Source organism: Sebastes umbrosus, chromosome 11, assembly GCF_015220745.1.
Source record: "Sebastes umbrosus isolate fSebUmb1 chromosome 11, fSebUmb1.pri, whole genome shotgun sequence".
Classification (NCBI taxonomy): domain Eukaryota; kingdom Metazoa; phylum Chordata; class Actinopteri; order Perciformes; family Sebastidae; genus Sebastes; species Sebastes umbrosus.
Genome location: NC_051279.1, coordinates 19,405,218 through 19,430,544, shown reverse-complemented (window position 1 = coordinate 19,430,544; position 25,327 = coordinate 19,405,218). Strand labels below are relative to the sequence as shown.

At 36.4% G+C, this 25,327-nt stretch overlaps 4 protein-coding genes across 5 annotated transcripts; 3 read left to right on the top strand and 1 right to left on the bottom strand.

The window, feature by feature from the left end:
- The first annotated feature begins 4,066 nt into the window (after nt 1-4,066).
- Nucleotides 4,067-6,481, top strand: hcst (hematopoietic cell signal transducer). Its single transcript, XM_037784342.1, has 5 exons — nt 4,067-4,119; nt 4,617-4,693; nt 4,871-4,891; nt 5,095-5,229; nt 5,736-6,481. Exons 2-5 carry the CDS (start codon nt 4,648-4,650, stop codon nt 5,777-5,779), a joined length of 246 nt encoding a protein of 81 aa, XP_037640270.1. The 5' UTR covers nt 4,067-4,119; nt 4,617-4,647; the 3' UTR covers nt 5,780-6,481.
- A 1,844-nt stretch (nt 6,482-8,325) lies between these two features.
- On the top strand, nt 8,326-9,467 carry LOC119496974 (transmembrane immune signaling adaptor TYROBP; the record flags this gene model as incomplete). Its single annotated transcript, XM_037784676.1, has 5 exons — nt 8,326-8,539; nt 8,615-8,635; nt 8,730-8,873; nt 8,948-9,015; nt 9,136-9,467. Coding segments are annotated over 5 exons (504 nt in total), but the record flags the coding sequence as incomplete, so codon positions are not given.
- Nucleotides 9,468-9,572: 105 nt separating this feature from the next.
- On the bottom strand, nt 9,573-14,214 carry LOC119496781 (collagen alpha-1(II) chain-like). Of its 2 annotated transcripts, XM_037784337.1 has the most exons (12): nt 13,904-14,214; nt 13,768-13,829; nt 13,615-13,647; nt 13,475-13,507; nt 13,292-13,339; nt 12,940-12,987; nt 12,740-12,811; nt 12,626-12,664; nt 11,399-11,845; nt 10,277-10,315; nt 10,086-10,159; nt 9,573-9,880 (listed from the first exon to the last, which is right to left on the bottom strand). In XM_037784337.1, exons 1-11 carry the CDS (start codon nt 13,909-13,911, stop codon nt 10,101-10,103), a joined length of 888 nt encoding a protein of 295 aa, XP_037640265.1. In that variant the 5' UTR covers nt 13,912-14,214; the 3' UTR covers nt 9,573-9,880; nt 10,086-10,100. The 2 variants fall into 2 exon arrangements, with proteins under 2 accessions (XP_037640265.1, XP_037640266.1); XM_037784338.1 differs by lacking the exon at nt 12,626-12,664.
- Nucleotides 14,215-15,773: 1,559 nt separating this feature from the next.
- LOC119496780 (casein kinase II subunit alpha-like) lies at nt 15,774-23,740 on the top strand. Its single transcript, XM_037784336.1, has 15 exons — nt 15,774-15,926; nt 16,631-16,722; nt 18,234-18,309; nt 18,486-18,614; nt 18,721-18,832; nt 18,961-19,062; nt 19,174-19,224; nt 19,318-19,377; nt 19,539-19,622; nt 19,735-19,845; nt 19,989-20,090; nt 21,458-21,558; nt 21,663-21,811; nt 21,973-22,062; nt 22,877-23,740. Exons 4-15 carry the CDS (start codon nt 18,514-18,516, stop codon nt 22,990-22,992), a joined length of 1,179 nt encoding a protein of 392 aa, XP_037640264.1. The 5' UTR covers nt 15,774-15,926; nt 16,631-16,722; nt 18,234-18,309; nt 18,486-18,513; the 3' UTR covers nt 22,993-23,740.
- Nucleotides 23,741-25,327: the final 1,587 nt, after the last annotated feature.

The window sequence follows — 25,327 nt, the reverse complement described above, 5'->3', positions numbered from 1 at the left end:
TCTGAGATGAAGTGGAGTAGAAGTAAAAAGTAGCCTAAGTAAAGTAGTAGTAGTACTCAAGTAAAGTACAAGTACCTCAAATCCGTACTTGAATAAATGTACTTAGTTACATTCCAGCACTACTCCCATCTATAGGTCATTACTATAATATTAGATGTTATACTAATGCATTAAATGTAACATTTTAATGTTTTAGCTGGTCCAGGCTAGTCATTTTAAAATACTTTAACAAATTAATTGGTTGGTTTAATCTATAATAATGTATCATATTTTATAATATGATCTCATGTTTTGGTTAATATTTATCTGTAAGTAAAAAGTTAGTCAGTAACTTTAGCCATTAAAGGAAATGTATGGGAGTAAAATGTACACTATTTGCCTCTAAGTAAGTAGCATAATAGAAGTGGTCAAGAAAAATGAATAAATCTCTATCTTCAGTATTGTTCTGTTTCTCGATAAAAGAAACACAACATAATAAAACAACACAAAACGAAACAAAATAGATAAATGTATTTATTCATGAATAAATAAATAAATCAGGCATTTTGTTTTTACCCCAAAACAAAGATTTACTTACATATGTAAGTAAATCTGTCAATTAAAACTTTGACTTAATCAGTGTAAAGTCTACATTTTCTGCGTATTAATTGATCATAATTGAAAACAGTTTATTCCTTTGTTGATGTTAATTTATTAAACTAAATATATACACTTTTAGAAACCATACATAACTTGCTACACCATATATTAATGTACCTGTCAATCAATATGAGATTGTGAGCATTTTCTACTCCTGTATTTTAATTTTTATAGTTAGGCTTTTGTTTATTTGACTCGCAGTTTGTGTGTTTAGTGAAATCTGTTTTCCTTCTAGGTACCCTGAACAGACACAGCCTTACAGGAAGACTCTGTGTCACCTTAAAAAACACCAAAGACCTCATATTGGAACACAGTGATTAATCTGTTTTTACCAAAATGACTAAACATGACAGCATAGAGAGATGCAACATGTGGAGAATATGACATAAAACATTAAAGGACCAAAGTGAAATAACAGATTTTAAATAAAAGGCAGTTGACACTAATGAATTAAAAAGGTAAATGGAAGAAAGTTGGAAACCCAGATAATAAATATAGATAAACTATGCCTACTGTATCTGAAAGGTGAAATAATGTGCACTTTCTTTTCCGTTTATGAAAATCTTGAAATGTTGTCTGACAGCTTCAGGTTCTCAGTTCGTTTCAAAAGTGAGGTAGCCGGTCTTAGACGCATCCCAAAGATCAGACATATGGCTAGAGGACCACAGGGATCCAATCATTTAAAAACATGTCTGACCGCATCAAAATATACTTAAAGTACCAAAAGTAAAGTGCTCATTATGAAGAATGGCCCATTTCAGAGTAGATTATATTACTGGATTCTAATTATTGTTAAATGAATGTGTTCACCACCTAATGTTGCAGCTGGTAAAGGTTGGTTTTAATTACCTTATATACTGCTGGGTAACTTAAAGGTGCTATTGATAATATTGATTGAACATTCAGCCACTAGATGTGGCATTCTTGATCACTTGATCGTTGACGACCCAGAGATACCACGTGATACCAACGTTGTTATATTATTGGCTCACAAGCCTTGGGAACCAAATGTCAGATATCTTCCACAGAGCTAAAAAAAATTTAAATTTTTTTTTTATTTTGGACTATTTTTAATTATTAATTCACAATCCTAATAATCTTTTTTTAGGAAAAGCCATACTTTTATTCAGCACCTTTCTAAAAGCTCTGTGGATATATTAGTTTTGCTATATATACATAAAAATGTTATCAATAAGACCTTTAACATATAATAACATAATTCATTAGTTGATGTATTTTGTATCTATCTGAATCTGTATATTTGCCACCAAAATGTTGTGGAGTAGGAGTAGAAAGTAGCATTTAATAACAATCATTTTATTAAAAAAAACCTGAGTAAGTACCTCAAAATTGTACTTAAGTACAATACTTGAGTAGATGTACTTAGTTACATTCCAGCGCTGTATGGCATATTCAGGGGTTAGGTATGTAACTTCGAAATTAATGACAAAATCTTAAAATCCTATCTCTTCTTCTGGTCTTCTGATTATTTTTTTAATTTGAACGGAACGGAAAGGAAAGGAAGGAGTAACAAAGAAACAAAGGGACAATCAAAGAAAACATGTGCCACAGTGTGGTGATCAAGCTATAATGTACATGTACTGTACAGGACAAAATTACTGTTCTGTGAGTTATTAGTGGTTTCTCTTTTCCCAGGTCCCTATAGTTGGGTGTTACATTGTATGGCTGCTTTTTAAAGAATTGTTTAAGTTTGGATGTTTGTGTATGGGACAATACATACAGTGGAAACTATCCATTAATAGACACTATTTAGCTATAACATGGTTTGTATAGCGCCCCCATCTGGACCTTGTTTCTCAGTTTAGTCTGCATTATTTTGGAACAGGGAAATAATGAAGAACAAAAGTGTACGAAACTTTTTTCTGTTTCAAAGGCATCAATCTGTGATGCACGCTGTCCATAGAAGCCTCACAGCTCCATCTGCTGTCGCAAAGTGTCAGGATCAATCTAATCCAGAGTCAAGGCACTGCTGAGCTAAAATGAAACTGAAGACGGACCACACAGATAAAGGAAATTGTTTCTCTCAAAGTTCAGAATCAGATCATAAAAAAGTTCAGTTTATTGAATGAAGAGTCACAATAGAGACGACCTCTCTCACCATGATCTATGATCACAACAGAAGATGATGATCCAGCTCATATTCTCCACTGTGAGCTCCAATTTATGCCCTCTGGCAGAAGATATAAAGTTACTTGAACATTTTTTTAAGAAGGTAAAAGATGCTGCTCGCCTGGGGTTTGTGTAACAATATGTAGTACTGAATATAAGTAACAATTTATTTGAAATGTTCATTGTCTTTTGTAATGTTGTGTGTCTGTGAATTTCAGTGTTGGAATGTAACTAAGTAGGCTACATTCACTCAAGTACAGTTTTGGGATACTTGTACTTGAGTATTTCCATTTTATGCTACTTTCTACTTCTACTTCATTACATTTTGGAAGCCAATGTTGTACTTTTTACTCCACTATATTCAATAAATTGAGTTAATAGTTACTTTGCAGATTCAGATTATTAATGAAAAAAAAAAATAAAGTGATACATTATAATATATTAGTATGGATTAATCTACCCAGCAGTACATTAAGTAGTTGAAATTAGCTCCACCTCTACCAGCAGCAACATTAAAGGTGCTATTGATAACGTTCAGCCACTAGATGTCACATTCTCCCTCCTCCGTTCCATTGCATTCGTTTCACCACAAGTCACTTTACGTCAATCTCAGCCATTTATCTTTTTTTTTCCACACTGATTGACGACCCATTGATACCACGTGATACCAACGTCGTTTTACTATTGACTCACAGGCAAAAAGAAAAAGCCATACTTTGATTCTAAACCTTTCTAAACATTTCTAAAGGCTCTTCGGATGTATTATCTTTTTTTTTTTCAAATATTCATCTACATAAAAATTTTATCAATAAGACCTTTAAAGTGATGAACGCATTAATGCATCACTAATTATAAACCAGTGATATTATATAGATGATTATGCATAATGAACACTTTTACTTTTGGAACTTTAAGTATATGTTGATGCTAATACTTAGATGCTAGTATCTTAGTAAGTAAGATTTTGAAAGCAGGATTTTTACTTGTAACAATATTTCTACAATGTGTTATTACTACTTTTACTTAGATATCTGAGTACTTCTTCCACCACTGCTGAATTGTGTATTTAGTTATTTTGAAGTGGAGAACAAAGTCCAAGACAAACTTTTTGGGGACATTTAAGTGTATGCTATTCTATTCTATTGTAATATAATGTATACTCTGTCACCGTCAGTAATCAGGCAGATAAACAACCCGCATTGAGTTTACACAAAACCAACCGGCAGTGTCTCAGCCAAGCAGAGGGAGGAAGAAGATTTGACGTCAGCCCTCAAAAGTGAAAACTAATGGGAAACCAGACTCACATCATCTTTTCGGTTTCCAGGCAGCAGATCAGCCCGAGGAGAGCAGGTACATGAGAATCTTAACTTTCTCTTCCTCATCCCAACTTTTATCATTCAATGTCTGTCAAGTCTGATCAAAATGGTTTTATATGTAGTTTAAGATTGAAGATATACAACCAGAATATCTGGTAAAAGTGTGTTTTATACAACTGTGAATACAGAATAAGCCAATTGACAGAGCGTCATTGTTTTTTTATGATATCTTGATGATTTTAGAGAGCCCATTTAAGAAATTGTCAATTATTTTCCGTTCTCTTTTTTCTCATCTCTTTTTGTCAAATGCCTACACAAACATATGACTCACTGTGATACAGGAGTTGTTTATTAAAATCGGTCAAACGTACTCTTTCAAACAGTTTAGGTGATTTAACTTGGATACTGAAATCAAATACAGTGACATGGAGAATATAATTATAACCCAATGTGTGAGTGTTTATTGAATGCATTTCTACATTTTTGAAGTATGTTACACAAGACAAAATTTGGTCTCTTTTTGTCTTTCAGAAATCTCACGACTGGGTTGACAAACTTGACAATGGCATACAACAAATTCTACATTGTTGTCCTATTGTTTCTGTGCAGTAAGTACATTTTCATCGCGTTCCTCTCCTTTAAGCAAACACACAGGCATTAAGGTGGTCTTACACAGGAAACCACAATCATTTGCACAATGGAAACATAACTGACAACTAGAGGTGTTGCTGCATGCCATCTGTCGCTCATATTTTCATGTTTGTTTCGTTTTTCTTTCTCTAAAGACCTGGCTGTGGTGCTCACAGGTACGTACAACAAAAAGAGAGAGGGCACACACAACTTTGAAATTCAATTTTTATGAATGTTATCATTTAGAAGAACAAGCTATACATACGCAGTGCCAGACAATAACACCTAATGAATCATTGTTTCCAGTCAGTCTTATAGGTCACATCTTCCATCCCACTCTTTTCTGTCTGTCTGTTCATTCACTGTCTGTGTTTGCCAGAGAGCCCTGGGTCTTGCTACAGGATCGAGCCGGGGACGATAGCAGGCATCATCTGTGCAGATTTGCTGCTGACCCTCGTCATCGTCATTGCCACCTACCGATGTGCCAGCTTTCGGCGTCAGAAGATAAATAATGGTGAGGCGATGGGGCTGAATGAGTTGTGTTTTTGTCATGTTTATATCTGTTACAGTAAATGAAGTGTGGGTGAAAAGGTTTATGAGGGATCGGTCTTAAAGGTCTGCTCATACCTTTTCATACTCCTGTTTTATTATGATGCACGATTTTCTCTCAAGATTCTTTGTTTACATTTTGTAAAACTGTTTGGCCTCTTTGGTACTCCTTTAAAGCTGCAGTCAGTTACTTTGTACCTATGTGTGCCTACTATGTACTAATGGAACATGATTATTTTCACAGATTACCTGTCTCATGCACTACTGTCAGGATATAATGACAGTTTTATAAATATAACTTGTTATCGTATTTGCTCAAAGTTACCGACTGCAACTTTAACCCAGCCAAGAGTACCTGTGGTCGATAATATCACTATATTCATCTCACTTCCTCAATATGTTCTTTGTGTATTTGGTAACTTTCTGTTGTCAAAAACTAAAATTTGGGTCTCTCTTCTCATCTCTTCACAGCTGACAAAGTGTACATGAATGTCCGGGCCAACTGCAAGAGCTAATCTACAGATTGTGTAGTACATTAGGAAATTATATTCAGTATTTCAGATCCTGTATGTTCAAAAATATATTACAAAATGTTTTAAAAGATTAATTTAACAGTTGTTATATTCAACTCTTTTGCAATAAACACAGTATAAACAGGTGTCTTTCACATATTAAAGTTCTGTTTAGTTCATTACAAATACAATAAACATATAACTCTTAATTCATAGAACCCATATGACAAAACAATCTAATTTGACGGCACTTTTACTATTACATACAATGCACTGGATGTACAATGTCCTATATAAAAGCTTTAGAATAACCTTTTACATTTAAAATATGTGTCAGACTGTTCAAACAAAACTCAAAGTGTGTAAATTCACCAACCTTGTGAATAAAATCTCTGAGTGTTAAAATGTTGTCACTGTAACAACACCATACAGCGCCCTCTGCAGTTGACTTCTGGTAGCATATAATTGTATTTTAACAGGCCCTGAACATTTTATGTAAATATTTCCATTATCATAGGAAGCAAGGAACATTTTACAGTGCAGCTGTGTTGATATTGTAGGCTATCAAAAACATTTCAGCTTCAACACATTAATAGAATAAGTAAACATTATGAATAACTCGTCCATGTGTGGAAAGATTTATGTTGAATGGACTTGATCATTCGTGTTTTTCAGTATTCAATAAATACTATTTTTGTGCATTTGTATGTGTTTGGTTGGTTCAAGTTTGTTAGCTTCCATTCTCACAAATACTGCTTCCCATCTACTTTATCATGCTGTACTGACGTGACATCTGAGCAGTGTAACCTGATTAAATTCGCTGTGTTGTGGTGATGCTGTGGTTAAACTGCCATTTCAGTGAAACACAAAGAACATGTTGACCTAAGCCAATTCGATACCTTTGTAATATCTGTCTAATCTACCTCCTCTATAGATGCACTGTGTTGTTTCAGTTTGTGCAGTGAAAACACTCTTGAATAAATAATCCTGAGTAATTTTTTCAAGAGGCTAGCCGTGGGATTGGATAGGAGGGTTTATATCTGTCTCTTCTCGTTTCACAAGATTTGGGAAGTTGTTGCAGGGCGGTTGTGCGTGAGGAATTTCCCTTGAGCTTCTTCTTCCTGTGAAATTGCACCTCAACTGTTTGGTTTTCTATATTGATACTAGAGAAATTTCCTTCAACTCTCACCTGCAGGCATCCTGCTGGCCTGTATGGGTTTAAGACTCTGTCTGTATAATTGCAAAGTCGCAAGTCCAGCAAATGATTTATCGGTCAACTATAAGATATTAATAAGAACGACTTTTGGGTTGAATTATCATGTCATCAGTCATTAAAAATGATAAAGGATTTTACAACAATCCATCATGTTTTTAACTAGAAATGTTAATAAGTTGTTAATAAGTGAATTTTTTTCATCTGATACGCAGCTCTTTTCCAGAAGGTCAGAGGTCAAATGGCGTATTAGAGGAAACTTCTTGATGAACAAGTGAACAATGAAAATAAAGTTTCCTGTTAGAAAAAGATGAGAAGGGATTTTTCACAACCTGGCAACCCAAAAGTTGTTGGTATTCATGGTTTATGATCCATCTCTAAAGTATTAGTAAATTATTAATTAACCATTAAAAGAGCAATTAGTTACACCTTCTTTTCATAACTAAAAAGAGAAAAAACATTTTAACATTATACATTCATTGTAAAATGTTACTGATTATTTTCATGGGTTTTCTGGCTGTTCCCATAGAGCTTGATAACTAGAGGGGATGATGTTTCGTTAATAATGCACCTAGCTTCTTGAATAACATAAATTATATGATTTCAACCTCATCTTAATTAAATGGCTAAATTTATTCTTAATTTTGAAAATATTGTTAATTATATGGCTCTGTTCAATTATTGTCCTAATCATTTATTTTGTATTTTCTATCTTATTAGTTTTAATAATGTGCAGCACTTTGCTATATTAATATACTTTTTTATTATCGTTGTTGTTGTGTATGTCTATGCCCAGTAGGCTGCTGTACTGTTTTTGATGTATGTATGTATTTTATACATTAATCATTTGAAATATTTAGTCATTTCTATTTAAACATTATGAAACAATAAAAGCCTCCTTGACAAAAACACAAAAGGTATGCTTTCATTTCTCTGACAGGACATCACCATTAAAGATAAACCTGTGGTTTGACAATGGCTCACAGACTATAGTGTAGGCAGCAGTGACTGTGGCCAACCGCCTCGCTTTTAAACCACAGGTCATGAGGAAATGCTCTATTTGGAGATACGATCGCATGCATTTCAGCAGAAACTGCAGGTGTACTGAAACTGACCGTCTTATCTTGGCAAGACTTTGAAGAATCAACATACTGTTAGAAAGTCAGAAAGAAGGCCTGAATCCTAATGATCAAATGTGACAAATTTAATATGTATGAGACCTGCAACCCTCACATGAATGTGACATCAACACCAGCTTCCTCTCAGTGGACTCCCTCCTCCTCCTCTTCCTCCTCCTCCTCCTCCTCCTCACACAGTCACATGCTGACAACCTTCACACCCTGCCAGTGTCGCCTGTGGACAGTTTTTCATCTGTGAACTCTCCTCCTACCTCTGCTTTTCAACATCTTGTTTATGGGTGCGACATCACAGCCATTTGAAACAGGAGGACTGGCCCTCGACCTCTCTCGCTCTCATTTCCTCCTTCACCAGAAACCAACATACAATAAAGAAGATGTCTGACGCTCTTTGTATTGCGGGTTCGTTGTTCGGTGAGTGTTGTGTTTTGACAGTGAATGTGGGCACTCTCTCAACTGTTGAGGTTTTAATAACTCTCTGTCTTTCAGGATCTGCACAAGGACAACAAGGTATCTAACTTTCTTTTCCTCTTGTGGGATGCTGGAATATGATGTTGTGTGTTTTGGTTTTGTGCTGCAACACTATGTCTTCACTCTTTTACAGACTGTGGTTCCTGTTACATGATTTATATGGGCTCTGTAGTGGGCATCATTGCCTCTGATATCATCTTGACCATCTTCATCACCATTTCTGTGTTCTGCTTTGCGACTCACCACAAGAGAAGGAGGGAGTGGGACTCTCGTGATGGTGAGCACCGACTTTGTGTGTATTGCTGCATGCCCGGTGGTAATATGACAGTAACTTGAGACCTTTTTTAACAGGTAAAAGAAATCTGCCGTCATCAGTACCAAAGAAAATGGCAACAGAGGTCACAGAATCTCCCTACCAGGTAAAGCCAAACTATATTATTATTTAAGTCTCAAAGAAACTAAATGTGAAACTTGTTTTTCGATTGTATCTATATATTATTGGTGTTTCCATGATGAATTGTTTTGACCTTTTTTTGTAGGAGTTACATGGAGTCCAATCAGACGTGTACAGTGAGCTTCGGCATTTTAGGAAATGAAACAATGTACGGAACTATAAATAATCCCAATAATGCCTTGTTTGCAAGCTATAATACCACACACTCTTCTACACACACCTGGTGCGTGTGAGCCACTTGTACTCCTGCAGCAATATAAGTAATAACATACATTATGTGTATGTATTTTTGCATGATTTATTGTGCTGCGCTGAATGTAATGTTTACTGCATGATATTCTTGTTTTTTGTAAATGTTAAGCTATCTTCAAATATGTATTTCTATTTAACTGATTATAAATTAAACTACATTTTAAAAACCAAGGAAATGAAAAAGATGCATTCTTTATTACTTATGTATTTTCAGCATTACAGTGAACATACAAAGACTTCAGATTACAAATTTCAGGCTCACGTAGCTCACTTATTCTGTACTAAGTCATCGAAAATAGTTTATGATTTCATTTTCTGACATTTTTGATACCACAATCTCCGTACCAAATATCACGCTGTAGCAGCTTTAACCAGTTTCCACGAGTAAGCCGAACACAAAATGATCAAAACCTCTTTATTTCTTATATTTGTTCACATGACCACGTAACAAAATACATGTAAAAATCTAAATTTGGATGGAAAATGTCCCAGAAGTAACTTTATTTGGAAGCAGCCAGTCAGCCTCCTATGACTCAACAGATGGCGGCCCTTGACTCATTATGAGGAAGGAATAGAATCTGGGAAAAGAGAGAAAAACAATTCAGCATTACACTCATGCAGATGAATAACAAAGCGAGGTCTAAGAAACGGCTTTAATTAGACGAGGAGGAAATGTAGCTAATTTAAATGTGCATTATGTCGTGCAGTTGTTTCCTAAGCCAGACTGGATGGCAATAGAGATACAGTATAAGCAGAAAACATGCAAACGTATTGGAAACATACCAGTTTGTATGATCCTCAGGAGGCTCGACTCTTTGCCAGAACAGAGAAGCTACTGGGCACGTGCTCTGGAGGTGCTAAAAGCATATATGAGAAATGACAGATCTTTCAGGAAAGCAGTCACTGTCTGTGTGCATCAGTTATCAAAGAACGTTGTTACAATATCCTCTAGTGGAAGAATAAACAGGTCTTACCCATTGGATACGTTTCAGAGCTGATAAACTCTCTGGTTTCTGTGGGAATATTAAAAACAATTGTTCATCCTTTGATTCCTCAGAGCATAATTTTGAAAAAATGCATTTTGTTTTATGTAATGCAGGGGTTCGCAAACTTTTTGGGGACAGGGATCCCTTGACCCTCTTAATCGTAACACCAGTTATGCTTACATATAATTTCACTCACTATTTGTTTTCTAAAACTTTTCAACCTAAATAATTCAGACCTGTTTCATAGTGACACATTTCAATTTAAATCATGTTAATTAGGGAAGCACCGATATACCAATACTGGACCGGATATTGGGCCGATACAGACTCAAATAGCTGGATCAATTTGTTGCTGCATTAAAAAGGTTAACACTTGAATTGTAACTCCTGTTAATTTAGAAGATTTTTTACCAAGTTGCTGGTGTACGATTTATTATTTTAATAATGAAGAACAATTAAATACATTTATACCTATGTATTTAGTGGTCACATTTTGTTTTACAAAGTATGGGAAGCAATGTTTAAGTCAAGCCTGATGTTGCTTTACACATACCAGAATGATCCCAGTCACTTCCACACAGTGAGGCATACAGCTTAGTTAAACACTGTACACACAGTATCGCTATCAGAATCGGGGCTGAAAAAGTCCGGTCGGTGCATCCCTAATGTTAATACCACTTATATGCTTTTAAACAGTGGATCATTTTATTCGAATTGCATTTTGACTCAACTTGACAGCATTTGTAGCCTACATTTCAAGTAATGATCTTAAAAAGCTTTCAGAAAATGAACAGACTGGCAAAGTCCTAATAAATCCACATGTTTAAACTTACCAGTCTAAAGCTGACTTTCAGTAAGTGCTTCTACTTAAAAATAATGAACTTATTTCTATGTGTCACAATCAAACCAGAGTTTCTATTGGCCTAAAGTTAACATGGGTGGGAGTATTGGACACAATATGCTTGTTTTATTGATGCAAATGGTCCCCATCTGTAGATATGCACTTAAAAGCACAATTTTATAATTTATAACAAATTATTTTGCGGACCCCCTGACAGAGTGCCACAGACCCCACTGGGAATCACTGATGTATAGAGAATTTGGTCTTACCATCATAGTCTCTATCTCCTCTGTTACCCACTGGAGCAGGTCTGCCATAGTTGTACTCCAAACTATCCTGATCCAGCAGTTCTCTGCTTCTGTCTGGGGCCAGCATACCATTTACCCCATGAACTCTTCCTGGTGATGGCTTTCTTTGGAGACTGACACTCACTTGGTCTCCACTCAAACGGACAACAGGTTTTCCTGACAAATTTCCATTCCCTGTCATTCCTTCATCACTGTTAAAATCTCTGCTTGCTTGGTGTGGCCCCTGTGGCCCCTGTGGCCCCTGTGGTCCCTGTGGTCCACTGTGCTCCCTGCTGCCCTGCTGGTCCTGAACCAGCATGCTGCTCATATCCATCAGCCCCACATTGGGTTTCCCCTTTGATGGTGTTTTATCTTTCTCCACATCTTCAGAACTCATGCTCTCATCACTGTCAAGACCTTTCACTGCATCTGGGAAGAGTAAAAGTTACACTGTTAAGAATTTCCCAGTAAAATAACAGTAAAGAACTGGTAGCAGGGTTGCCTTTATGTTACTGTAAAATTAACATTATTATACTGTCGCTGAAATTTACAGCTTTGTACTGTTAATGAAAAATACTGTTTGACCTATTTTTTTTTTCTTCATTAATTTCACAGTATTTTACAGTTAATTTACTGTTTAAAGATACATTATATAGCTGTTTTTCACCTACATTATCCTACTGATTTGTTTTAATGCACTATTTAGGTTGTATTTTTTACATACATTTTAATAAACATTATTTGTTGCCTAGATGAATAGACTTAGCAGGTTATAGACATAGGAATAGTCACACTAAATACAATTAAAGGCACTTGTTAGGAAAAAGGCTATAATAGACTTGTTGACACTTTTCCCAAAATGTCTGTCTATAGCTGCTACAAGCACAGAGTGCAAACCATTACGACATGTGAGTGAAGAACAATAAAGCTAATTCACTGATTTTACAATCATGTACAATGTACAAGCCTCACATGTGCAGATCAGGTCCCAGAATTAAAAAAGATACTGCATGAAACTGTTACTGATGATACTTTAGACAGTTGATCAGCAGTAAAGTGCTGTTTTTAGCAATAACAGGTTAATACTGTTGAAATCCTGCTGTAAATTAACAGCAATTGTTTACAGTGTAGAACATCTGCATCAATATGTCATCTGCACTGTTACAGACATTAGGATGTTAGTTTTAACTTGAATTTAAGATTCTTCACCTCTGCTTTCACTTCCATTTTGATCAGATACTTCAGGTCCTGAAATATTAAGAAAACTTGTTTTATTCATATGAAATTAAATATATTTTTGTACATGAAATAAAGTCCACAAACCTGTAAATCCACTGGTGTCAGAACTCTCTGCAGATCTTTCATTTGACGTATCTGTGAATGAGTTTGCTGTTTCTGTAACACCAAATCAAAAGACAATTTGGAAATCAAAGTGATGCTTTAGTTATCATACAGTATATACACAGTATAATTCACTGTGTATTTATTTGTGTCAACAGGGGGAAAAAAGCACAAAAATGTACCTTCAGAATCTTGCACTTTCACAGGTTTACTTGGAGGGTTTCGATATGCTGCAGACGTGGGAAAATATACAGTATGATGATGATAATCACTGAGGTGGTTTTATGGCAACGATCAGATAATGTCAAAGGTGCTTTCTACAGTACAACCTGAAGATTAAACTAAACGATAAAGCAACACAAATACCAAGAATTGTCTCTGTTCTGGTTTTGTCTCTACTGTGACCTGATATTTGAAACTCACGTTTATGTTCTTGGGGAACAAAAAGTAGTTTGAGGATCTGGTGAGATGAAACCTTCCTGTTTTAAAACGGAATATATCTCTGATCTGAAAGTTACACTTTGAATCACAGACCTGTTGTATTTGCAGGTATGGTCTCCTCAGTAGATGTGCCAAGTGTATCTATAGCGAGAGTAATGAACAAGTTATGTGATCAAAGTTTGCAGTGGTGGTTTTAACACTTATTCGTCATTTGAAAAAGCAGTAGTAGGACAATTTTGCATGTAAGAAAACATAAAATGGCATAAATTATCTCACCATTTAGGAAGCTTAGCACATTGTCTGTTCGCGCTTGAAAAGAAAGAAAGACAGAAAAGGTGTTATCCCTACTGTCCTATTTAATAAATCTTAAACATACATTAAAAACATTAAACATAAAAGGGCATAAATAATCTCACCATTTAGGAAGCTTAACACATTGTCTCTTCGCACTTGAAAAGAAAGAAAGACAGAAAATGTGTTATCTGTCCTATTTAATAAATCTTAAACATACATTAAAAACGTTGAGTATAAGCTCGAAAAACACGTGTTCTCTCTTCAGGTTGGTTTACCTCTGATTGGGGCAGCAGTTACCACCATAGTTGCAAACAGAAGAAGTAGGCAATACATGAAGCTGAAACAAAACAATTAATTCAGATTAATTCTAAAGAAAGACAAATATCTATTAGACAAAATATGAAAACTTACAGCTTCATTGTTGATTTTTGGTCCTCAGCTGTGTCCACTGTTTGTCAGCAAGAGTGCTGTTTTGTGTACTGCTGCTTCATCCTGAATTTTTACCTTTAATAGGTCTCACCCAGGTTAATTATATATTCTGACAAGATGTATCAGATTGAGTAGTCAAAGACTTTTTCTGTGTGTTTAACAGTGCACGACTTGCAGGCAGAGGAGCAACAATTATGCTACAGAAGGAGTTTACAAAGTACACAGACCCATTATTATTCTCAACATTCAAACTCACAAAGAGGATATTCTCTCTATTATGTGTTGATTACAGGTGGTGGGTTACCTCAGGAAACTGGCTTTTTCTACGACTGAGGTAGCCTTTTAACTGATGCCACAGAACATGTATTGTTTTCTGTCACTATTTCACCATTGTCCATTTACACAGTGAGCCCTATATAGTTTGCCTAAACAAAGACCTTTTTAAAACAGGCCTTGTAGCCTACAGAGCATTAGAAATATCCTGAAATGGAGAGCACAGTAATGCAGTAATCATGTGATGAAAAGTGAGTTATGAAATTATTTGAATTGCAGTCTCACGTGTGTGTGCCTGCTGTACTCCAACTATTATGTGGAAATGTGAATTATGAAGGCCTACTGAATCATATCTGCCATCAACAATCTTACACCAGGGCCTGCCATTACCAAAAAGACATTTATTCAAGTGTGGTACAAGTGTTAGTATACTTCTTTTAAACTTAAAATAAGAGAGTATACTTTTAGTTTACTTTTTATGTACTTATCAGGGATATACTTAACAAAAGTATATGTATATATGGCTCATACTGACAAGTATACAGAAAAGTCTCAGTATACTTGGCTCATGCTGACAAGTATACAGAAAAGTCTAAGTATACTTGGCTCGAACTGACTAGTATACAGAAAAGTCTAAGTATACTTGGCTCATATTCACAAGTATACAGAAAAGTCTAAGTATACTTGGCTCATACTGACAAGTATACAGAAAAGTCTAAGTATACTTGGCTCATACTGACAAGTACAGAAAAATCTAAGTATATACTGACAAGTATACAGAAACGTCTAAGTATATACTGAAAAGTATACAGAAAAGTCTAAGTGTACTTGATATATACTGACAAGTATACAGAAAAGTCTAAGTATACTTGGCTTATACTGACAAGTATACAGAAAAGTCTAAGTATACTTGGCTCATACTGACAAGTACAGAAAAATCTAAGTATATACTGACAAGTATACAGAAAAGTCTAAGTATACTTGGCTCATACTGACAAGTACAGAAAAATCTAAGTATATACTGACAAGTATATAGAAAAGTCTAAATATATACTGACAAGTATACAGAAACGTCTAAGTATATTCTGAAAAGTATACAGAAAAGTCTAAGTGTACTTGATATATACTGACAAGTATACAGAAAAATCTAAGTATACTTGGCTTATACTGACAAGTATACAGAAAAGTCTAAGTATACTTGGCTCATACTGACAAGTATACAGAAAAATCTAAGTATATACTGACAAGTATACAGAAAAGTCTAAGTGTACTTGATATATACTGACAAGTATACAGAAAAATCTAAGTATACTTGGCTTACAGTCCTACTTACTTAATCTTTTGATCAAGATATATTTAAGAAAAGTATAATTAAGTATTCTTGCCTTGTAGGCCTACAGAAAGGTATACTTGGCTTGTAGTTGTGCTTACTTTTTGATAGATAGTAGATAGCAAGCACCAGAGAATGGGCGGCTGCCACAGTAGCCTACTAAAGTGTGGTGGTTAGTTACACATGCATGTTGCTTGTGCAAATTAACAGTGACTTTGTGACTTAAATACACACATGCAGATAAAAGTTCCTGCTTGTATCAGACCTGTTGGTGTGCAGAGAGAGAGAGAGCTACATCATGAAAAAGGAAAAAGGAGAGCGCCCTCTGCAGGAGAGGCTGTTCGCACTATAAGCTCTTGATCCCAAGCATCGCCATATTGACGTCCCAACAAACGCTGAGAGGTAATCGTGTTATTTAACCACAAATCGTCGTAGCTTTACCACCACCTTTGGGTTTTTTATACGTGAGGGAAAGCTGAGAACAAGTAACACAAGCCGTGGTGTGTTTCTAGCAGCTCGATCACAGTGTTTGAGGGGTGTTTTTTCAAGGCGTTGTCAGAGTCAGTCGCCTCGCCAGCCAGCCAGCAGGCTTACATTCACTCCCTTAGCATTGGTAGCTTAGCTTAGCACTTTCTAGCTTTAGGAAATACATTTTTCGAAGCTTTATATTCAGCTTTACGTTACTAACAACCTCTATAATGTTTATCTGACTGTTCTCGACGCGGTGTGTGTATTTAAATCCTGCTACAGCCTCATAATGTGGCCGAAAGCTAGTTGTGACTTTCCAACCGGCTTTTCTCTTTGCTGTTGACGAGCTAATGCTAACTAGCCTGTTAGCTCCTCTGCACTTGTGCAGCAGGCCTTTGGGCCACAGAGGGGTTTTCTGCGTACTCTCACCTTTCCATTAAAGTGTTCAGCGGGCAAACTGAGTGTTTATAACTGAGTGTGTTTGTAACAGAGAGATATTTGTGTCTTTTAGGTACACAATTTCTTAATTTTAATGTAGCCTTGCTGGCTGTATTGGCTGGCACACATTAGCTCACATATAGTTTGTGCTCAATTGATTTTAATCAACCTACTTTCTGCCTTTTTGTTTCCCCCAACAGGAGATACTGCCTTGGTGTAGCCCCCAGTGATGACTGTATTGAGCCCTGTACCTCCTGATTAGACTGGTTGGATGCCCCCATTTAACATTCAGGTCTCTTACATTTCCACCATTATTTAGACACCAATGATTTATAGTTTGAGTTGATTTTATTTATTTATTTTATGTTATTTAGATCACATATTCTGCTTTTTTAAGTTATTTGTATTTATTTATTTAACCTTTTATTTAATAATAATAATAACTTGGATTTATATAGCGCCTTTCAAGACCCCAGGACGCTTAACATAGACATAAATAAACATTTAACCAAGTAGTACTCATTGAGATTAAGAATCTCTTTTGCTAGAGAGACCTGGCCAAGACAGCAGCATTTAAACATACATTCAAGTTTCAGACGCCACAATATAAAACAAATGCAAACATAAATACATAGCATAATGTCATACAAATCACATTAAAATCAAGTGTTTGAAGAGAAAACGTTAAAGTGAAGATATTCAGAAACACAGACACCAGGTAGTACTCATTGAGATTAAGAATCTCTTTTGCTAGAGAGACCTGGCCAAGACAGCAGCATTTAAACATACGTTAAAGTTTCAGACGCCACGATATAAAACAAATGCAAAATAAATACATAGCATAATACCATACAAAATACATTAAAATCAAGTGTTTTGAAGCCAACATTAAAGTGAAAATATTCAGAAACACAGACAGCTCCTGATTGACTCTGCTACTAGGTCTTTCATTAATGTTTTAAATTCATCAAAAGTAATCAGATTTCCCAGTTTCAACTTAGCTTTCAGTGTATTCCAGGAAAAGGGAATAGGAATAGCTAAGTTATTGCTGCCTTCAGTGGAAACATCTCAAAGCGTCTTTTCCCCCCTTCTCTTCACTCCTCAATTATTTCACTCCCTCCTTTTACCAAGAAATGTTAAAAACATGTAAAACCTGAAAACTGTTTTGTTTCTGAAATAATTGAATGATGGATGGCAACCCTGGAAGTTATTTACTAAAAAAAAAATCTAAAATGTTGGATTTTCTTTCTTGTTTGGAAAGAAACAACAAGATCTGTTTCATTCTGGAAAAAGTCAGCTTTTTCAAAAAACCAACATGGCTCAGTTAAATAAATGTTGTTTCACAACAAAACTCCTCATCTCTCCTCTGACATCAGATTATTTTGCTGCCACTTACACTTCATAGTGTTCAAACACAGAGAGAGAGAGACTGAAGTCTCATCTGTCACTGGATTTAAATTAATGCCTCGGACTGCAGTAAATGCAGAAAAAAATAAAATAGTGTCCAGGTCCTAACATTTGTCATTAAAGGCATGTATAAAAATAAGACGCGTCTTCTGATTAATCTAAAAATTAGACTTTTACAGAGAAATTTGTAGCTTTGTGTAGTACAACTTTTCAACATGTGTAGTTTAATTTGAAACTCTCTTATTCAGATCAACATCCTGTGAAACAGTGGGGGAAAACATCTTCAAGTTAAAATGTCTTTTACGCTTATTTCTCAGTATTTCAAATGGTGTTGAACTAATATGACTGGTTTGACTGTAGTAGGCTAACTTGTTTTATATCTGTGTGCCCATGTAGCTTTCTTACCATAAAGGCATCTCGGCTGCTCCTGTTTCAATCATCTATCACCATCATCCTGGAGGGAACCTCCCAGGTATTAAGTTTCCTTATAATTAGATTACCTATCACCTATTTGTAGTTATGACGTCCTGGAGTGCTAACCATTGTGCAATAGTACACAAAATGCTTTTGAATTGAGTTACATTTTCTCTGTTGTATGTAATGTGTCATTTTAAATAACTCGTTTTTATATTATTTGTTTTGTTTTAGGAGATTTAGAGAAGATCCCGTGTAGAATATGTCTGGCCCTGTCCCAAGCCGCTCTCGAGTTTACCCTGATGTGAACACACAGAGACCTCGGGAATATTGGGACTATGAGTCCCATGTTGTTGAATGGGGGTAAGGCAAAAAGGAAATTGTTGGCACTTCAGTTGTACTTGTTTTGCTATGTTGGGTAAGCCATCTAATCATTGTTCACTGTGGCTTTTTTTTTTTTTTTTTTTAGGAACCAAGACGACTATCAGCTAGTCAGAAAACTAGGGAGAGGCAAATATAGTGAAGTGTTTGAAGCCATAAACATCACAAACAATGAAAAAGTGGTCGTCAAAATACTGAAGGTAAATCAATTGATTATCCTAATAATTTATTTTTTGCAAATGTTTTTTCAGTAAAATGTAGTCGTACTATTTTGTCACCTCCAGTGGAGATTTCATGTACCTCACAAGACTACTGTCTCTGTTCACAGCCGGTCAAGAAAAAGAAAATCAAGAGAGAAATAAAGATCCTGGAGAATCTGAGGGGTGGCCCAAATATCATCTCACTGTTAGATATTGTCAAGGATCCTGTGGTAATTTTGTGCTCCTTTTTTTTTTTTTTAGCACTGCAACAATTTACATATGTATGTACAAGGTGTTCTGCCTAAACACACATGTACATTTTGTTCTCTTTTTCGTTACAGTCCCGAACCCCTGCTCTGGTCTTTGAACATGTGAACAACACAGATTTCAAGGTAAAAAATCAGCGCTTTGTTGATTTGTAATTTTGGATTGACTAATACTAGATATTTCAAATGGCTCATACATTTATATATATTTTTTTACAGCAATTGTATCAAACCCTATCTGACTTTGACATACGGTTCTACATGTACGAAATCTTAAAGGTAAGAAACGACTTTTGTTGCGCTCAATTTGTTACACTCAATTTTATGGTCTGCGTCGGTTGTTTCAGACTTGCCAGAAACCATTATATCAAGCTCTAGTTACACAAGTTTAACATTCAGTGTATACTCTCAACATATATGTTTCCTTTTTTACTTGATAGGCTCTGGATTACTGCCACAGTATGGGGATAATGCACAGAGATGTCAAGCCACACAATGTAATGATTGATCATGAACACAGAAAGGTATTGTCTCACACGCTGACCATTCTCCTCATTTCTTGTCTTCCCTGTTGTGACACCAGCAGATCACATTTTTTTAAAAAATACATTCAACTACATTTTTTTGAACTTCCAGCTCCGCCTAATCGATTGGGGTTTGGCAGAGTTCTACCACCCAAACCAGGAATACAACGTGAGAGTGGCGTCCAGGTACTTCAAAGGACCTGAACTGCTGGTAGACTACCAGGTGAGCCTTCTTTACTCTTCTTCCATGTGTCTAGCCATGCCAGTTTTATACAAGGTCAAAATGGCACATAGGATATATATTATTATTTTTAAATGCAGTCATGAAGCAATTTTTAAAGCCTTTTTTCCGATCTTTATTTGTAGATGTATGACTACAGCTTGGACATGTGGAGTTTGGGTTGCATGCTCGCCAGCATGATCTTCAGAAAGGAGCCTTTCTTTCACGGTCATGACAATTATGATCAGGTATGTAGAATCAAGTCTTTTGTGCATGTGGTCACAAACCTGTGGCCTACAGAGAGCAGTGTCTGGTGCTGTATTTTTCAACATTGCATAATACATATTATCAGTTTTACACAGTCAAAACACATTCGTGTCACACTGGACAGGCCACATAGCTGCTCTGCTGGAGCACCTGGGAGTTCATGTCTTTCTCAAAGCTATCGCCACAGTTACTGAGCCAGTGTAGTCATTTATTATTAACTTTTGGGGAGCTTGGTGTACTGAATGTAAAACAAAAAGGGGTAAAAGACAAACGTAGGATTGTACCAGTGGACATGGGTCACAACACATTTTACTCCCATGGATGGGATCATTTGTGTTGTGGGCTTTACATACATACACCGTAACACAGAGCACAGCTTTTCCAGTTTATTCTATGGCTCTTTTGGGCTTGTGTGTTTTTTTTAAGCCCGTGTGACACTGCAGTTGAAATGGTATTTCAGAATCAGAAATACTTTATTGATCCCCGGGGGGAAATTAGGACGTTACAGTTGCTCTTATGTATAAGCATAAAGAACTATAAGAAAAATAGAAATAAAGGAGTATGTAAAATTTCAAGTATGTACATAATGCCACAATATATAACACAATATATGTAAGGTAATAAATAAATAATAAAATGGGAAATGAGAAATATGTGCATCAAACACATACAATATATAACCACAGTTTAGTTTAGCTTATTAGGATCCCCATTAGCTGACGCCATGACGCCAGCAAGTCATCCTGGGGTCCGACACAGAAATCACAAACAATTTTATACATTATATACATTCAAACATCACATACAAAAATCCCTGTACTCACATTACCTTATATAAAAATTATGCCAGCAATTTCCATGCAATAAATAAAGTGTAATTAGTGTAAATAAAAAAAAAATAGTTTAGAAATGGGAACTAATAAGCGTGTTAAATATGAATGCAAGAATAGTTTAAATAAGAATATTTCTTGAAATGTACACAATAGCAGATGTTGATTTAATATTTAATGTCTCCAAGTAATCATCTTGTACAGCTTCCACACTGTGCTGATAGATTGAACTGTAATTATTTCTCTAAGTTAGGTTTGATAATAAAAACATCTTCTCAAACTGTACAGATATTTAATGAAAATATGCACATTATTAATCTAACAAGATGTTTATTCCTGTATCATTAGTCTACCATAAATACCTCTTTTTTTATCATAATGTAAACACTCCATACAAACCCACTATGTAATTAATAAACTGCAATGGAATGCATGCCCCTCAATACCCTTCATATGATTTAACTAATGCCCAACTCTACTCTTTTAATATGTTGAATTATGCTTCTTCTGACTTGCAGCTGGTGCGAATTGCAAAAGTACTGGGCACCGAGGACCTGTACGACTACATTGACAAGTACAACATTGAATTGGATCCACGGTTCAATGACATTCTCGGAAGGTGAAGACATTGTAGCTGTCTCAAACGACATTGAATATTTTGACCAAGATTTCGGCGAATGAATACCTCACATTAACACTTGATCGCTGGTTTGTTCTCTATAGACACTCCCGCAAAAGGTGGGAGAGGTTTGTGCACAGCGAGAACCAGCACCTGGTCAGCACAGAGGCTCTAGACTTCCTGGACAAACTGCTGCGCTATGACCATCAAGCCCGCCTCACAGCCAGAGAGGCCATGGATCACCCCTACTTCTGTAAGTTTGTTTCTCACCATGTTGTTTTTTTTTTTATTATTACCTCGTCAGCATCTCTTACTTATTTGCTTGAGTAAATTGCCTCAGACCATAATCTTGAGCGCACCATGTAAAGTGGCTTGACTGTGTCAACACGCGCTCAAATCCACTTTTGTTCCTAGATCCCATCGTTAAAGATCAGGGAAGAGGGGCCACTCCTGGAGGGATGGCTGCCAGCTCCACACCAGTCAGCTCCTCAAGTATGATGGCCGGTAAGTAGAGAGGTTCCTCTCATAATCTGACTTTTTAAAGGTACAGTGTGTAACGTTTCGGGTGATCTATTAACGGAAAACGAATATAATATTCGTAACTATGTTTTCATCAGTGTATAATCACCTGAAACTAAGAATCATGTTTTCCTTAGCTTAGAATGAGCTCTTCATATCTACATAAGGAGCGGGTCCTCTTCACGGAGTTCGCCATAATGCTCCGCCATGTTTCTACAGTAGCCCTGAATGGACAAACAAAAACGCTGGCTCTAGCGAGAGCCTTTCGTGTTTTTTCATTACCTGAAGGCCAGCATAGTTCAACGTGAGTTACATGAGCCACAGGGTGCAAAACCGTGGTAACAACGTCTGACTTCCGTTGCTCTTAAAGTAGTGTTATTTTGGTAAGGATTGCCTCTGAGCAAGGTGAACGACGTTCCCACGGTTTGCATTCGGCGGCTCACGTTACCGCAGTCTTGGATAGGGAGGAGTTAGCAGAGGGGTACTCAGTTGGTTGCAATATGCAACCACACCACTAGATGCCGCCAAATCCTACACACTGCACCTTGTAAGAAAGTTATATCTCTTTTTTAAGTAAGTAAAGTAAGATTGTGAAAGGCTGCATAGAAAATGACATCTACAAACTGACTATTTTAGAGATGAAAACTTTATTTGCAGCATTGTAAGAAAAGTTGTTAAAAATCTGCCCGTATCTTTTGCAGCAATCAAAGTTATAGCTCTAATTTGAGATTGTGATGTAAATATGACCCTGTTACCAAAATGATTGATGAGCCCCCCCCCACCCCCCTGTCTCTCCTAGGCATCACCTCAATGTCCTCCTCACAGCCACTGGCTAACATCGCTGGATCACCCGTCATCTCTGCTCCCAACACCCTGGCCACACAAGTCCCTGCAGCCACCGGGGCTCAACCCTGAAGCCACTTCCTCACCCCGTGTTTCTGTGTGCTCATGGCCATGTCCTGCCTAGCTCTCACTGCGCCCCAGGGCCATGGCTCCCCTTTTTATGTTGAAAAAATAACAAAAGAAAGAAGATTTAAAATTGCTTTTCACATTCAGTTATATTTTGACACCTGGACTTGACAGAAATGTATTGTTGCACCTGTCAGGATTATTAGAATTAATTTGGGTGTGTTATTTGACAATGCCATTGTCTAGAAACTCTAATAAGATGTAGACATGAAGAGAATGGATAATAAAATTTATTTTGTATGTTCCAAATATACAGTCTTGCTTGAAACTGTTTGATGGGGATCCTGCTGTATTACACTGTGAACCTTTTACAAGACTTCACAAAAACAAAAGAGTCGGGAATCTGGTGTGCCCCACCTAAACAGTGCTCGCTGGTTGCACACGATGTAATGTGCAGGAGTTGTTGGTGTTTTGAAGTTGTTAGATGCTATAATTCTTTAATTGGACTTTTGTAGATATTCTACAGTTACTGTCAGGTTGCATGCACCCAATGCTGAGTATCACAGGGTCAATAGTTTGCCAATTTTATGTTACTTTCACTTCTATATGTGTATGTATGTGTTCATGTTTGTTTTTTATGAAGTCTCTTACACATGATTTTGATTACATAGACAATTTTGTAACTTTTTTGTTTTATGTTGGGAGGAGTCATCACCTACAAAAACAACTTCAAAAATAAACAATTTAAACAGGGCTTTGCAGGCACTACATGTTATTGAGTATACCGTCTGTTGACTGGTCGCATTGGCAACATATGAGTGAGATTAAAGTAGGACAGTGTAGTCGGCGTATCCCTCAAGACAAGTTTTCTTTTGATAATGAATTAATCCTGGCACCAAATGATTCAATGTGTGTTCATAAAGTGGATTCCCCCAGCTTTCTACCTCTGTGTTCATACATTGACGTTTGAACAAAGTGAGTGCAATGCATTTAGCCTTAATCATTTTCGTGTTTTTAATTCTTTTGAATTACGGAGGAATCAAATGTGTTTGTGTACACATATCTAATCTAGAGAGTTTCAAAAGAATAAACATTGAATGTGCGAATAAGTCAAGAGCAGTTCACCACATTTAGATCACCTTTTCCTGTCGGTGCTGGCCAAATGTACACCCCCCGGTACCATGTTAAGCTCCAACTAATTACAATAAAGTGAAAGATGAGTCTGCATGACTCACATAAATGCTCTATTTTGGAAAAATGAAGGCTGCCACAAACCAGGCAGTGCCAAAAAATCATTGTGGTTGTTCCCAGAGGTTTAGAAAAAGTCAAAATGACTCACATAGATGACTCCTGCCATTAAATATGCAAACGGACCAAGGGTCAAGAGGTCAAATGTCAATTGTAGTACAACTCTGCAGCTTTAAGTCCATTCACAGCACCTGATGGATACTCATTCACAAGGACAGTACTGCTCCTATCCTACAAAGTGTGAACCTGTACTGAGCACAGCATATGAAAACTGGCCCAACAACTTTCAACTCACTATCCAGTAGCACTGTAGCGTTAAAGCTGTTTTTAGATGCAATTTGGCTGCAGTGGCATGGATGTGTGTGTGTAGTAGGAGTAGTAGCTCCAACCATTCCGAATCCTGCTGCATTCAGGTGCTTCTCATATGCTGGAAATCACATAAACTAAATACTTATCGTGTTCAATGGGTATATTTTTTGACAACAAACATAATTATGTGGCCTGTATTTTATCTTATGAATCAAGAGATACCGATACAGGGCTACACTGTCCCGCGGATGCAAGATGAAGAGAGGGGGAGAGCAGATTGAATGCCAATGTGTAAATTGCAAGATGCCATTGTAAGTAATTTGAGTGTTTGTATATGCACCAAATGCAAGATATAGCAACGTCAATCATAATCAGTAACAAAAATAAACTGTTAAACCTGCAGCAGGCAGAATACTTTTTGCATCATTGGGCAAAAAAATCCATAATAACCTTTCAGCACATTGTAATTCAAGTGCTCTGAGAGAAAACTAGACTTCTGCACCTCCTCATGGCTCTGTTTTCAGGCTGTAAAAAATCTAGCCCGTGACGGGAGACTTTGGCCAATCACAGGTCATTTCAGAGAGAGAGAGCGCTCCTATTGGCTGTTCATTCAATGGAGGCAGCTGTCAATCACTCGCAAACTCCGATCAAACGGTGAAAACTAGGCAGCGTTTATCAAATATGAATCAATATTATGTTACTTTAATGCTTATTTCTCGCCTCAAATGTTTTCAGAAACATCTTGTAATGTACTGTTTAGCTGTAAAATGAGAAAGTTTGCTCT